The sequence below is a fragment of the Falco punctatus genome (genome assembly GCF_963210335.1).
Source record: "Falco punctatus genome assembly, chromosome: 3".
Lineage (NCBI taxonomy): Eukaryota > Metazoa > Chordata > Aves > Falconiformes > Falconidae > Falco > Falco punctatus.
The window spans coordinates 49,928,339-49,944,562 of record NC_137582.1 but is presented as its reverse complement, the minus strand read 5'-3'; the positions used below and the strand labels follow the sequence as shown (position 1 = coordinate 49,944,562).

General features: G+C 36.8%; 1 protein-coding gene across 7 annotated transcripts in view; it reads left to right on the top strand.

Moving 5' to 3' along the window:
* SNTG1 (syntrophin gamma 1) overlaps positions 1-16,224 on the top strand; it is a 372,531-nt gene that overhangs the window by 168,605 nt on the left and 187,702 nt on the right. For all 7 annotated transcript variants that reach the window (XM_080381499.1, XM_080381498.1, XM_080381502.1 and 4 more), the window contains one exon: positions 7,502-7,556. In XM_080381499.1, the coding sequence (XP_080237625.1) occupies positions 7,530-7,556 (27 nt within the window). In that variant the 5' untranslated portion in view covers positions 7,502-7,529. The remainder of the gene's footprint in view (positions 1-7,501; positions 7,557-16,224) is intronic.

Sequence of the window (16,224 nt, the reverse complement as noted above, 5' to 3'; positions counted from 1 at the left end):
TGAAAGAATGAGACCTTCTAAGATTTTTTTGAAGTAAATTTATTCCATTTGGTTTTTTCCATACTTTTTGCTAATTGTAAATGTTCTTATACAAATACCCTGTAATATATACATCCAAAACACTGCACAAAGAGCATGGCAGACTAGAGTATCAACAAGAGTTAATTTTAAACATTCTTTTTTTAAGTTGCATACAGAAATGGAGGGACAGTCCTGTTATCAGTGAGGAAATATAAATTATATGCTGGTATTGCATTAATGTTTTTTTAGTCTGATTCTGAAGTGGCAAAGCTGGGATTAGTAGGGATTTTGTCACTGACTTTTGTGAAAAGAGAATCCAGTTCCTAAAGAAATATATTTAGCCCAAACAATTTCACTAAGTGCATTTTACCACTCCCTTATATATGGTGCATACAAATTTGCTTAGTCTGTGGGTATATAAAACTCAAAAATATTTTGTACGCTCATTTCCTTGTGTGGTCATACTGGTGTTTTGCACCTCCTTATTTGTGAGTCATTTTATCTTAGTTTGCAACAATCCACCTTGTTTTGCTCACACAAGAAAATTTTAGATACTTTTATTGTTATTTAAATATATATACATTTAGTTATTACCACATGATTCTGAAGTCTAGTTTCATTGGACCTAAAAGGGCTAAATGTCTGTTTTATTACATTAGCTGTCCTAAGTTGTAGGTAAGACGAAGACAAAACTTTGATTAAACTATGACATTGTCATTAAGTTTTCTTACTTTCTTGTTAATTTGAAAATGCATGCTCAGTACTTGAAGAAGTGGAAGCATTCCTGTCTTTAGCTTACTTCAGTATCCAAACAATTCCCAAGAGCCTTGCAAAGTAAGAAGTGTCCTGAGTGTTTAGTGTTTACAACCATGAATTTATTTCCTAACTTCCTTTAGGAGATTTGTATAATGCTTCTTTATCTGCCTGCCCCCCCCCCCCCCCCCCCCCCCCCCCCCCCCCAGTGAAATCCAAAGATGCAATATGATCTGGAAAGTCTCATTTCAAACTATTAGCATTAGGCATAATGCCAGAGGCATGAAAATTGTATTTGACTGGGAAGCAGTTGTCTTGACAGAGGAATGCCAGTACCTCTTCTATAAGCAAATTCTGTGTTGAGAGATAAGGGAAAGAAAAACCAGACTGCAGTGCCAGATAGTTAAGAGAACAACTTCTGTTCGTCTTTGATATAAGACAAGGTTATTTAGGCAAAAATGAGAGTCTAAATCATGATACAGTTCATGCTGCCTCCAGAGCAGTTAAGAATGAGGAGAACATTTAGACCCTGCTTGGGCTCTGACATCTGGGCTAGCTCTCCTTGAAGTGAAGTAACTAATTGTATTTAGACACATTCACCGAATGTGAGTGGAAAAGTGTAAAGTTCGTTGGAAAAGCAACAGATCAGACACAAGTTCTTTGGTTGTTGGTTTTTTTGGTTTTGGTGGTTTTTTTTTTCTGGCAACATTCCAGGCTTTGACCCAAAGCCAAACTTTCTTATTCCAGTTTGCCATAGAGCATTTCACATAAAGACGTACAGTGGCAGCCTATTGGCATTTAACCTCACCTTTTTCAGATGCTTGTCCTGTAGTACTGCTTTTTCACTCCGAAAAACTTCATGTTCCATTGTGTTTTTTTGCTTTGCCATTTCCATCAGATTGCTTTTGCCGTGCCAGAACAGACTGGGTTACTTAAATCATTTTGTGCGTATTTGTTCTGGGAGGCACTAGATAATTGTTAGTGCAAACAGTACTGGATAAACAATCAGGAGCCCAAGATACGTTCATTGAGTTAATATTGCTTTGCGGCTCATTGATTCTTAAAAAAAAATGTTGTTTATATATTGAATCCTTTATTGGGCTTGCTGATTAAAAATGCTTGCAAGTAAAGTAATAAATTATGACATGCAGGTAAATATCATTCTTGTTTTAACAAAGGTAAAATGAATTAAACATTAAAAACCTTGTTAGCTACTAATTGCCAACTTCAATTCCTTTGAAGCATGAGCTTTGCTAAGAGCTGAACATTTTGTGAAAAAGCTTTGTCAGGTGATTATTTTCCTCATTGCTAAAGAAGTGCACAGTTTTGCTGGGTTCAAATTTCATCTCAGTCCTTGAACTGTCAGGTAGATGGAAGTTCATGCAGGTTAGGGGCTTCCAGCTTTATGAGCATCTTTCTACTTAAATTAGTTTCTTAAAGCTGTAATTCTGTGCAGGGGATATACAGATCCCCCTTCATGTGTTGAACTCTATGAGAGAAGTATGAGTCTGTGTTTGGATCTAGAGACCAGACAAGTCCAGTATGTTACTGTGATAAATTACTGAAAATCACTATGTTAACTGAACATAAGTAACTCAGTGTTCAAACAAAATACTATTCAAGTGTGCTGGAAAACAGTAACTGAATAGGGTTTTATTAATCTGTGGTTACTAAACTGATCTTTTGATTTACTATGCTGTCTGCATGCCTATGACCACTCTTCCTGTACTAAACACCGTGTGGCAAGCTGGATGGAGTGAGTGTACCTTCATGAAATTTGTATTTAATGTAATACTTCTTTTTTCCCTAAACTATTTTTCTTTCCCTTCAAGCACAGAGGACCAACTGTGCTATGTGTAAGGATAATTTCTAACCCTTCTTTCCCTATTTACAATAGAGATGCTTTCGGATCTTTTTTTTTTTTTTTAATTATTGCTAAAAAAAAAAAAAAAAAAAAAAAGGCCCCGCAGAGTTACAAATGTGTGTTTCACTTCCTAAAACACGCAAGAGTGACAGATATGGTGCCCTTCAGACATCTCCAAAATGCAGAGCACAAAAGATGTTGGTAAGAATGGGAGCAGAATAAGGACTTGAGAAGTCAAAGATGAAGTTGATTAGTGAACCATTATCACAGTTAGTTGCAGATGTGATATTTGTGCCTTTGAAATATGGTTTTATTCTGTTTCCTAGTTAGCAATTCAGATAGTTCTCAGACAATAACCATTTTTGTGGCTTATCTCCAGCAAGTAAGAACTACACAAGCTGCAGTGATATCGTATGCAAAATTAAATTGCATTTGGCAATACATAATTTCTCTGTAAACTTGTTATTTGTGCATACAATATTGTATTCTTACTTTTCACCAGTAACCTTCAGAATGAAGTCTTTCCTGCTATTGTTTCAATAGTATTTTATTCGGCTTGTGATGTTCCCAACACTTTACAGTGTCTCCTACTACTGTTGTGTGCACATGAAATTTTCTTTTGGTTTGCTATCTTATTTTATTAAGTATACTGGAGTATTCAGTCATGGAATTACTTTGTGAAATTACATTTATTATACCACCGGAATATGACATGATTTATTATAAGAAAATCAGAGCATAGCTCAAGTGCTCAATGCATTATCCTAAATGAAGCTTTGTCTCTGAGGGCTGCCATAGCCTTCAACGTTACTGTTATGTTTTTGCCATTGATTTCCCTTTAGAACAGAAATGCTTTAATAATACTGTTTGGTAAATGTTTCTTCAGTATTGAATAACTGCTTGTTCTGTCAAGGGGGTGTCAATTTCTTTTCCCAACCTGTCTGTCATGTGTTACCTCCTTTACAATCAGCAGAGATGAGCTAAATAAGTTTGGTAACTCAGTTTTGGAGGAAGTGCAGATTGCAAATTAAGTTGAAAGGAATGAAAGTAACTTTTCAAAGCTTGCTTGTTTACATATTTTGTATGCAGTGGTTCCCAACCCATTCAGAGGAAGCTTCACTGCTCTTGGAGCCATTCTTTCTCTTTGAGTAATGCACACTGCTTATACCTCCCCATGTCCTTGCACACCCTACTCTATCCTGACATGTTTCTGTTTGCTCCCTTCAGAGCCAGAGGCAGCTCCTTTCTCACCCTTTGGTGCACAGTTTGTCACTAAGCAATCTAAGGCTGGGGAGGGACAAAAAAAGATCAAATATTGAGGCTGAAGGGTGCTGTGGGCTGATAGCCAGTAGACTGAAAGAAGCTCCTAAAAGAGCTTGAAAGGTGCTCTGTTGAAAGTTGCTGTGATTTAGAGATAAACAGATTGCAGAGGTTAGCCAGAGACTGATGGGGGATATCTGTCAGCAGTGGGTTTCACAGTTTGTTGTTTTACATGTTTTATTTTTGAAATTACTTGGCTTTATATTTTCTGCCTTTTTTCATGTAATGCAGGAGGAGACAGTTTCTAATCACTGAGGCATTTTACCAGCATAAGATCGTAACATTTCTGCATGATGCATTATATGTGTTCCTGTAATTTAATCATCTAGAGTGTTTATTTATGGTGTAAATGCTGGAAATGATGTTTCTGAGCTGATTTATGAGTTACTTGCCTTTGTAATCAAACCTTGTATGTGCTGTTTCTAAAATATCAAGTGTTACAAAATTGCTGATAGTCAGAAAAAGAACATTGATAATGGGCTTAGATTCTCTGTATGCAGCTGCAGGCAAGATTCGGTAGAAGACAGAGGGATACAGAAGCAGTGGCAGCTATATTAAAAAGATTGGTAACTGAGCTATTGAATGCTTGAGAAACAGGTGCACTCATTGCAATGAGTATTATATATTTTGTAATGATACTTACGTAGTTCCAGATTTACATTTTAGATAATATTTTAATAGTAAAAGTGGTTGTCACAGATGATGAAAAATTGCCTCTAACCAGTCTACACAGAAGAAACTCTGTGTGCAAACTTTCTGTATGAAACAAGGAAGTTATTTCTGTAGAAAATGGATGTCAGGACAGTATTTGTCGTATATTTTCTTTTACCTATTTTTAATTTAGCATGTAGGGGAAAAAAGCAGGTATGATCAAGGCGATTGGCAGGTAAATGAAGCAGGGCAATGAAGCTGGTGAAGGGTCTGGAGGACAAGTCTTGTGAGGAGCAGCTGAGGGAGCTGGGGCTGTTTATCCTGGAGAAGAGGAGACTTAGCGGGGACCTTACTGGTCTCTACAGCTCCCTGAAAGGGTCGGTCTCATCTCCCAGATAACTAGTGACAGGACAAGAGGAAATGGCCTCAAGTTGAGCCAGCGGAGGTTTAGATCGGATATTAGAAAGAATTTCTTCACTGAAAGGGTGGTCAAGCATTGGAACAGGCTGCCCAGGGAGGTGGTGGAAGATAGTGTTTAAAGGATGCATAGATGCAGTGCTTAGTGACATGGTTTAGTGGTGGACTTGGCAGTCCTGGATTAATGGTTGGACTTGATGATCTCAAAGGTCTTTTCCAATCTAAATGATTTTATGGTTCTATGAATCTATGATTCTAAATTCATCAAGTATCGACAGGTAGTGGGAGGCAATATTTATAATTTGATGACTGTCTCTCTGAAGGCCAAGGGCTCTGTTTGCCATGAGAGCCCTAAAGGTGTAGGACAGGGAATTATGACTCCTACCTTTCAGAAATAATTTTGAGCATACCAGAGTTAATGGCAGTGCTGTTTAAAATGTTGGGGTTTTTAAAAAGGATTTTAAAAGGGGTTTTAAAGGGTTTTTGAATAAAGAATTTGGTATTCATGTGAAGCTTCATATTTCTAAGATTGCTAAATTACAGTCTGAGCAGAATTAGAAGTTATTTTAGATCGTGAGCTCTATACACAATCAGCTATGATGCTCTGAAGCCTAGTTGTTGTTGAATGTTCTTCTATGTGGTAATACAAATATTTCTGAAATAAGCAAATAAATGCATAATGCATAACAAAAAAACCCCAAACAACAAAACACACAAGAAAATGGATTAATATTTGTGGAAATTACCTGGATTACGTAGGATTTAGATCAAAGTAGCCAAAAAGGAACCAAAGAAGAATTGTCATTGACTGTGGAACCAAAATTGCCCAAATCCAAACTCTGAAGAACTTCTATTGATAAGACAGACCATAACATAAGTGAATACAGTTTTGAACTGCAGTAGGAATTACTGATGTACATACCTGACATAATCAGGGCCTCAGAACACTGTGCAGTATTTCAGTTTATATTTTAAAGATATATATGTTTATAGATCCAGAAGGCTAAAATGTCCTCAGAATACTTTGCTAAGGTGAGTAAAGCCTCCTTCCCACTTCAGCTTACTCAGCACCTGGAAAGAGAGTTCATAAAACTTGAAAGGAAACATACTTCATTGCACAATGACAGTTCCACCAGAGTGCAAAGTCTCCAAGATGGTAATAGTGACCTTGCTTTTTATGAGCACTTTGACAGCGGAATTACAGATACAGTTCTTTATTGGATCTTGGTGCACTTGTAAAGCTGATAAGGAAGGAATGATGACAGGTCCAGTTTAAACTTGTGCATTGTAACCTAAGCTAACTCTGCCAGAAATTAGTCTAGAGCACAGGCTGTCATCCAGGCAGAGCTCAGTAAATAGAGAACATTAACCTCATGTGTGTGCGTGTGCTTTGGTATAATAAAATTCCATTCAGAGCAGCAAAAAAAATCTAAAAGACTTAATTAAGAGATTAAAAGGTTTTGTTATTATTATTATGACTTACTCTTTTTTTTACTATATGAGGTACAGCTTGTGTAATTTTATTATAAACTTAGGCTAATGGGGCAAATTTTGTGTTGGAGCTTTGAGTACTATATACAAATAATTGTAAGCACATAATTAATACAGAATAGCATATGGTTGATGTAGAGGATTTTGTTGCAGGTTTAATTTCTCCACCCATTGAATGAAATTACTGTTTTGCCCAGGAAGTGTTTCCTGGAAATATTATTGACTGATGCATAAGTATTTATTTCTGTTGCAGAACCAGCAGCAGGACACTGTTATTATCCTCTCATAACAGCCTGTGCCAGTGGCTTATCTCGTAAATAAATGAATGCATAAGTGTGCATTGGGATGAATACACTTTAGGTAAAGGCCAAGCAAAGTAATAAACACAGGCTTTGGCATGACATTTTGCGAGCACTCACACAGATTCCTGACTTTTCTAACATTTTTTTTTTCCCTCATAAATATTTCTGTACAGTAGACACTGTTAAATGACACCGACTTCTTTGGAGAGATTATAATTGTTAATAAAATGTGAGACAAAAGGTTTTGATGCATGATGGATTTTAATTAGGGGAGGGAAAAAACAAACAACAAACCAGAGTCTTTTAAAGGAGAGAAGGTATTCTGAAAAGTAACTTAGTTGTCTCAATTTCTGTTACATTCTATTATACTCTTATTTTTTGGGGAAAAAAGACATTTATGCTTGCAGTACGAAAAGTAAGTTTGAATGCCCCATGATTGTGGAAGCATAAACATTCCTTTCATCATATTCAGTGAAACTGGGCTGTGTATTTTGTAAGGACCAGGAACAACTTCTAACACCTTATACTTCCTAATCCTGTTTCATCTTTGATCATTTCTCTTTTTAAGTGATGACTATAGCTGGACCTAACAAAGAGAAGTGCAGTTGCTCAGCACGGACAGATAGCTTTTATGTTTTGCAGTATCTTTTTCATTCTAATGAAATCTTTCTCTCCATTTTAGACAAATATCACTTGCTGTGTCATAGCACATGGATTTCAGGACCGCCTGTGAAGAGGTAGGATCAGATATTTTTATTTTCAAAAAACAGTACAGTCAAAATCAATAAACTTTTAGTTGTTTTTATATGCAAAATTGTTTTTTACCCTTTTTTTTCTGAAATGAGAGGAATTACATAGTCAAATTTATGTTATTCAGATGATCGCTTTATCGTGGCAGACAGACTTCGTAGTAGAAGAATAAAGAATTTGCCCAGGTGTATTCATCACTAGTTCTTACGTCTGTCCATTCCAATTTACCTCTTTAGGCAAATGTAGGTGCAATTAGCTATGTTTTGTGTGAGCTTTGCTATTTGTGAAGTATTTATATCTAAAAGCCTGTGCACAAGGAAAAACGTCAATGCAGCCAGAAATCTCTGGCGCTGTTTAGCAAAATCAAGGGGGAAATGTAGAAGTATGGTAAAAAGCTGAGTGGGGAAGCTGTTGAAGATGACCAAAATGAAAAGTAATTCCATTCTGATTAGATAAGATCAGACAGTTATTTTTGCTTAAAATAGGTATAGTTTGATAAAATCAATACGATACTTCAGTCCCCCTCCACTAGAGATGGGGGAAGTGCTTTGCTTTCTGTTTTCATACTTTGTATGTAAATCAGATGTAATTATAGACATTAGAAAGGAGATCTTATTTAATGATTGTCTATGAACAAATTGTTTTACTGCAGTTTCAAAGCTTCAGCAATTGAGAGAGCAGTGAGAACTATTTACATCAAATTACATAATGGTGTCAACGCATTATTATGATTTTAAAAATCACAACAGTTACCTGTACACTGAGAATCGCAAATGATGTTTAGGAAGTTTTGACTGGGAACAAGAAAACTGGCTATATCTTTATGTGTGACCATGATCCTATGAAAAAATATGTGGAGGGATGGAAACAGCACTAGAACCAAGAACTACAGCTAAAACCAATTTTGACCTGATAATCAATTAGTATAAAATGGGGGGGTGGGGGGTGGGGAGTGGGGAGCATGCTAAAGAACATTAAATCAAGACAGCATTCTGAAAGGAGTAGTAGGGTCAAAAAGTAATATTAAAATGAAATTTGCCTTTGGGAAGGAGTCCTGTGATGTTTGTTCAGGATGCTATGTATCAGGCTTTAATACTTCAGAAGATCCATGCACAGTCTACATTCTATAACACAGTATATCCCAGATTATTTTCCTGGAAAAAAACATTCTTGGTAGTTTTGAGGGTTGGCTTTTAGACTAGAATATATTCAGTTAGAAAGGATCTACAATGATCATCTAGTCCAACTGTCTGACCACTTCAAGACCGACCAGAAGTTAAAACATGATAAGAAGAGCATTTTGATTCTTTGTTTGTTTTGGGGTTTGTTTGTTTGTCTTTAATTACTGTATGCTAGTACGCCAGTATAGATTATTTAAGGGCAATTAACTCTATGCCCAGCAGCAGTAATGAAAAGAGCAGCCACAGAAAGGTGACCTCTCGTATGAGACCTATCTTAGATTTTACAGTGCAAGTACATCGATGGTTCTGTTTCTTGCTCTATCTAGCTTCTAATGGTAGTATAGATTTCAGATTTAGCTCTTTAAAAATCAGCTGCTTTTGTTGCAGCTTCCATGATAGACAAGGGAAGGAGAGGATGACTCCGCCCACTCTAAAAAAAGGTCTGTAATCTGGAGACCCTAAAGAAGCCCCTTTAGCTTCTAAAGCAATAAAATTAAATGAAGTGGATTCAACCCCAGTTTGTCTGCTTTGTGTAAAATGAGCTTTGTGCCACAGAATCAGTGGTGTCACTTCCAAGAAATTTTGAAAATTATGATCTACGTCTTTCCCCCAAAACAATGGAAGTTAATAAAATACAGACTTTCAACCTACTTTTTTCAATTACTTATGTCTAAATAAATCATCAGCATTTACACATAGTGTTTTTTACATTTTGCATTTACACATATGTTTACACATAGTGTAATTTTTAACTAACCCCTCAGCCCTATCATTTTCGGGCATCATCTACTTCGGATTTTGTTCAGGGGAATATGTATTGAGCTGGATCTGAAAGCTTGGAAGGGAAGCCTACTGCAGCTCCATTCCCCCAGATCCAAGCAGTAGTGACAGTATCCACAATAGGCATATGCACATGGAGCACACATACACAGTACATGTATTCATATATATATGTGGATAAGTATATACTATGTATATACTTATCATATGACCAACCACTCAGATCACATACAAACACACAGAGCAGTCGCACAAACAGCACCAACAGCCTCATCCTGCTTCCTTCTCTGGCTGAGCAGGATGGACATCCTCTCATGAGAATTTATGTGTATGTATGTACAGTGTGGACAGTCTGCCCTGCAGCTACCCCTGGATCCCAATCTTCCCAGTTGCTAACAGCTGAGCATACAAGCCCCTAAGGCCTCAGCCCCTCTCCAGCTGCAGGCACAGAAGATCACACACACACGCACACACAGAATCACGCACCACAGAATCCCTTTCCCTGGAAAATAATTTAAGGAATTTAATAAAGACAACAGAACAGACTGCACTGACCAGGGTTAGGGCATGGTCAGAAAAGCATAATGACCAGAAAACTATTTACACGCGACCAACCCCTTTTTCTCCCCCTTAATGCTCTATTTTCCCCTACTTGTTTGTCACCAAATCACTGAATCCCTTTCCCCACCTTTAGTTCCTCCCCTAAACATCCCATAATAAATCCTGCACAGTCAAAACCTGCATCCCATAATGCATCCCACACTCCCAGGCAGAGACCCCCACTTAGTCCAAAAGGTGCTCTGTTTTTTTGTTATCATGATGGGTTTCACAGCTAGACACTGGGGCTGAGGCTGTCCCGGGACAGCCCTGGCAGGTGACCAGACCAGAAGTCCCTTGTCTGAGTCCTTAATTTGGGTCCCTGCCTGCCGTTGTGCTCCTGTACTCTTCTGGACTTGTGGTGATGGTCCTTCAGTAGGCTGATGTTCCCTTTGATGGAACTGGGAGGTTGTTATTTGGACTTCCCCCATCTGCTACAGTCTGTATGTACTCCTTTGTGTGTGTGCAGACAAGATTTTATCACATAACCTTACAGTTGTGGTTTTTATCTACTTTGCGGATTCCAGAAGGGTTAATTTATTTTTTTTTTTTTTCTACTGATGTGGACAGTCCTTTCAAGCTCACTATCCAAATATTAAGTAATTACTGAATGATTGTTCATGAGTTCAGTATGAGGTGTAATCATCCATTCTGTCAGGTGTTTGAGTTCCCAGTATATACTTTTCAGTTACTACTTTTAATACAGTTTTCTTAATACCTTAACGTTTGCCAGACTTTTCACCAAAACTTCATCTAATACTTGAGCTTCTTATGAAAAAGATGATACTGACTAAATAAAATACCATTGTGACACTATCTCCTTATTAACTTGTCGTTCTCTTCAACAATGGTTTAGTCACTCCAAGCCACAGATATTTTGGTATTATTTTATTTATTTCAACTACTGACATGAAACATAAAGTAGCTGTAGACTTTGCTCCATGTACATTTGTTTAATTGGTTATCTAGTCACTACATTTACAACTTCAAGCCTTCTTTCCCCTCCATCCCCTCTTGTATCAAATTCTCCAATGTACTATGTATCTGGGAAAAATAATCTCTGGTCTATGCCAAAATAGTTACTAGGTAGATTTTGATGATGGCAATAAAAGCTGTCAGGAGGCAACTTGGCTATTTGATCTTCCTCTTCTTCTCCTCTTTCTTTCTTCTGAATATCTTACTGCCCTTCTTTCCCCATCCTTGAGTTCTGTAACCACCACCACTGTAGAAGAGCTGAGCTCACCCTCCAAAAATGATGAGTGCGGCTCAGACTCTCATTGCTACTTCCATCCTCATCCTTGCTAATGGCAGTAAATGGTTTGTAATGAGTATCAACTAGCATAAAAGCAAAATATTCCACATAGATGCACTGAGTCTAGAGCATGTTTTCCGTAGTGTCCATGACACTTTTTTTTTTCCTCCTTAATCTAATCATTTAATTCTGAATTGCTGCTCCAGTGCATTGAATGTCCTTGAGGGAGCCTTGTCCTTTCATAGTAATGATGTTTTCATGCATCCCTTACTTTTTCTAGTGTCTACTAGTGGGATTTGGTTTGAGATTTGGACACTGACGTGGTCTTGCCTACTTGTAGGTACCTGCACATGCACTTTGTGCCTAAGTTCCTACTGCAGATCTGAGTAGTACAGTCAGTGGAGCCTAGTGAGCAATTCCCTTCTCCGAAAACCTGCTGAATTGCTCTGTGTGCTTTTTGTCTATAACAAGCATTGATCATAATGAGAGCTTAAAGACGTATATGTAGACAGGTACACATTGACGTCAATCCCAAGATGATGCCTATGGTCCTAATGATTATTTTCTTTCTGAAGCATCTTATCTATAGTCTGTGCTGCCTTTCAAGTCATCCTTAAGTAGTTTTATTCTCCAAGAAAATACCTTCTGTGCCAGACAATTCAAATAGCACTACAAAAAATGAGGTCTTACACACATACACATATTTTTTCTAAGGGAAACTACTTGGTATCTGATGATGGGAAACTTGCAGTTAATTTTTTGTTGTGGCTTTTCCACTTGCTAGCTGTGGGAAGTTTTCCATTGTTTCATATTTAATTATTCTTGATTTAGTTATTCTGGATTTTGCTCTTTTCCCTCGTGGATCAGCAAATGTGTCCATTGCACTGGTTCTTGTACTTATTCAACAATTTCTAAACCATAAGACTATCCATCTCATCTTTTACCCTTTATCCTGAGCTTTCTGAACTTTACAAGAGCATAAATTGTAGAGTCACTGGGTTCTTTAAACGCTCTCCTGTCTTCACTTGACCTTATTCTATATTCTGAAAACTATCTCTTGGAAGATAACCTCAATCTCTGACACAGTACTGTCCTCTGCAGTGAAAGTACCCTTCTGATTAAATTGAAGACTTGGGATGTTTGTAATCCATTAGAACATTTTCCCCTTAGATACTTTTTTTTAACCTAAAGTTGATATTTTCCATGTGCTTGATGAACAAGCTGCATGAGCACCTTTTTAACTTTTCTAACTTCCTGACTTTTGAAATCCCATCCTTGTATTAGCTTGGCTTTTTTTTATTTCTAACATAACGTCAAACTTACTTAAATTAGTAAACACCCCATTCATTTTCATGTTTATAGTCTATTCATCTGTTTTTACAGTGCTCTCCACTGTTTCTTTGAAGCGTTAGTTTGAATTGGTAATCTGTCCTCTGCTTTATGAATCCTATGAATATTCTTGTAGAGTTCACAAACTTTGTAATTTGATGCAATTTTTTTCACAAGTCTAGTGACCTCTGTTTCAATATCCATCTTGTTGGGGTTTTTTGCCTGCCACAGAATGTGTTTTAATTTTTAAGCAGTATTTTGACCTTCTCATTACTTTATTTTATAAATTTTATTATATACTATTTTGGACTGTTTCCCATCACCTTTATGCCAGCTTCTGATTTGCACTTTTTAGCCTAAGATGATTATTTCCTTTGTTTATAAATGCTATCAAATGGCAATGCTGGGATTTCTAATACCTTTGGTTTGTGCAATTTTTCTTAAATCTAGCTTCAACTCATAATTTAATCTCACAATCACAAGATGGAAAATGACTGCCAATTTACAATGCCTGTCAGAATGTCATGTAATAGGTGAATTAAATTTGAAGAAACATGCATGTTCACGCAATAGCGTTCAATTTTATGATATCTTATCTCTTGGTCTCAACTGTAATGATATAATCTACTCCTAGTAAGCTTACTGGCAAGTCAGACATCAAAACTTGTTTGTTTATAGTGTCAGAAAATGAAAGGCTTTGCTCTAAAAAATACCTTAGTTGAGTAAGAAGCTCATATATACACATACTTATATAAATATATGTTTTGTTATAAATGTCTACTTTACATATTGAATTAATCTGACTATGAAAAAAGGAAATTCTCTGTAAGACTGTATTCTTACAAGAAGAATGTCATAGCCAAATACTTACCTGTCAAATACCTGGAAAATCAAAGAAAAAGAAGATTAAGTACAAATTTGAAATTTTCCTGCAGTTCTTTTAGGTTGGAGTGTAAAACTCCTGTGGGAATGGACTTGCTATCCTTTGCATTGGAAGATTTTGGTATCTGATAAAAGATGTTCTGAATGACAAGCTGAACGCATCCCTGTGTATCTGGACTGCATTCCCATTTTTGACAATATATATGCTTTTCACTTATGATAGCAACACCTCCACAGAATGAGTAGCTGGACCATTCAAAGAAACATCATTTATGTGCTTCTGACACATATTCCTACATCTCGTATTCATTGCCTTTATGCCTCCGATTCAATTTTCCTTTTTATTATAATAGCTGTGATTATAAAGGAGTGACAGGCACATCTCTAAATACTCAGAGGTCAGCCTCAGTTCAAATGAACATACAAAAATGTGGATATTAGTCTGAACTAAACTATATACATATTTAAGGCAGTTTCTGCAACCCATTCTCCTTAGTGGTATTTGATTCTTCATGATAGAAATAGATTTCATGGCTTAAAACTAAATTGCAGAGTTTATATATATATATATATGTATATAAACTGACCTATCTATTGAAGTCTTCCTACTGATGTGAACCTAGAGGAAGCGAAGCTACCTTAATTGTTTTATTACCACAAGGCAAAAGAGATAGATAAGATAGCATAAACAAAAAGATATAGTCTATATAGCCTGAAAACTAATGAAGAGTACTTAAAATTGCCAGAAATACTGAATAAGTCTCCTCCAGAACAAACCACAGAAAAGTTTTAGATTTTTTTTTTCTTATAAGAAATGACAAGGAAAGCAACAAATAGTGGGAAATGTGAACAGAAACTTCTTCAACAGAAAACCTGTCAGTAGCCTTATTTAGGCCAGATAAATTTTTTAAAAAAATAAATAAAATGTTGGAAGTCCTCCAGGAAACTGACTTTGAAATCAATAGGTAACTCTAAAATTTTTTCTCATAGAGTATTAATTTAGGTGTATGTTTGGTAGAGACTCTGCTGCTAGCAAAATATATAGACTGTGGGTTTTGTGTATATTTTACCTGAAATGAATTTTGAAATATTTTGAGGGCCATATATATTGCACCAAGGTGTTTATGGTATGTAAGCTTTTCTAAATTTGTTTTAGGCAAGTTATTAGGGCCAGGTCTTGTACAGAGCTAATATGGACAATGTGCTGTAAGTCAGGGTGTAATGGAAAAAGATTTTTAAATGGCCTTCTTTTCACTGCCTTGTTGCTGATAATAATAAAGATGTGACCATGTTCTTTGTAGAAGCAGTCTGCCTTGAGGGCTCTGCCAACCTATACGGTTCTCTGATAGTGATCTGAAGTAGAAAGTTCAATACAAACTGGTGTAGCAAAGCAGAGAGGGATGAGTTTTCAGCTCCTCTTGTAGTTATTTTATTTCAGGAACAGTAGGCAGTCTCTAAACTCCTGCCAAGGACATCAGCTCTTGCCGCATCAGTGTTCTTGTCTAACTCAGCTTAAAAGGGTGTGGAATGACACGACAGAGGCAGTACTGTGCAGGTGCAACATTCACTGCATCTGTCACGTAGTTACCTCTGCCTTCCTTCACCACTGCTTTTATTGAAGTCACTGACTCCTCTCCCATATTGGAAACTCATTCTTCCACCACTGTATTTTGCTTAAATACCCATTCCTTAGTCTAGCTCATCTGCTTCATAAACATGTGCAACTTTACTCAGTTTTCTTGCCCTCTTCACAACAGGTGCCAAACTCTATACATAGGATGAAGAAAGTAGGATGCTATAAATGTAAGCAGGGCAATGTTCCTGGCGATTTTGGCTCAAACATACAGTCAAGGTGTATTGGCGTAACAAATTGTTATCAGCTGACCTATGCTTCTCTATCAATGTCTGGTTTAAGGTGATTAAGTCCATCACACATTTGAGCACCAGAGGATGCCTTGCATGGAGTCATACTGACAGTTACAGTAGTGTGGGTTACGTGCTGTATGCTGTTTTATTGCTGAAAGTCAGGGATAGGGCAGAGTCCTCTGCCAGTGGAATGTAGAATGCTTGAAGGGTATTTTTTTGCACACCCTCTCATGGAATATCTTAACAATTAGTAATGAGTACAAAAGCTAACATCAGTTATGACCCCACACCTCACACAAACACATGCATACCATCTGAGCTCTTAAAATGTTAGAGATGGCAGGGATATAAGCTAGACATATGATCATCCTCCAACCAGATTTATTTTACAGGGGCCACATGGATGAAAAATGTTGATGTGCATGGTAATTTAAATGAAACTATATATACAGGACAACTTTCTGAAGTTCAAACTCTGGATGAGGATGCAGGAGCTCATATCTTTATTGATTCAGTTTATTGGATGCTTTGAAAGGGCACGGGGTGCAGAAGAAAAAATAAATTTCAGCAGACAAAAATGAAACATAATGAAATAAATAACTTTCAGTCTTTGTTCTCAAGGACTTCTCTTGAGCTTATCTAATGAAACTGAACTACATGCTTCTCCTTTTCCACATGGTTGTTAACGCTGCTTTCAGGTAGGAAAGGGAATGAGGTTATATAATCGAAGATTTAATTTTGAACTGTATCGTAAACCAGCTTTCATAA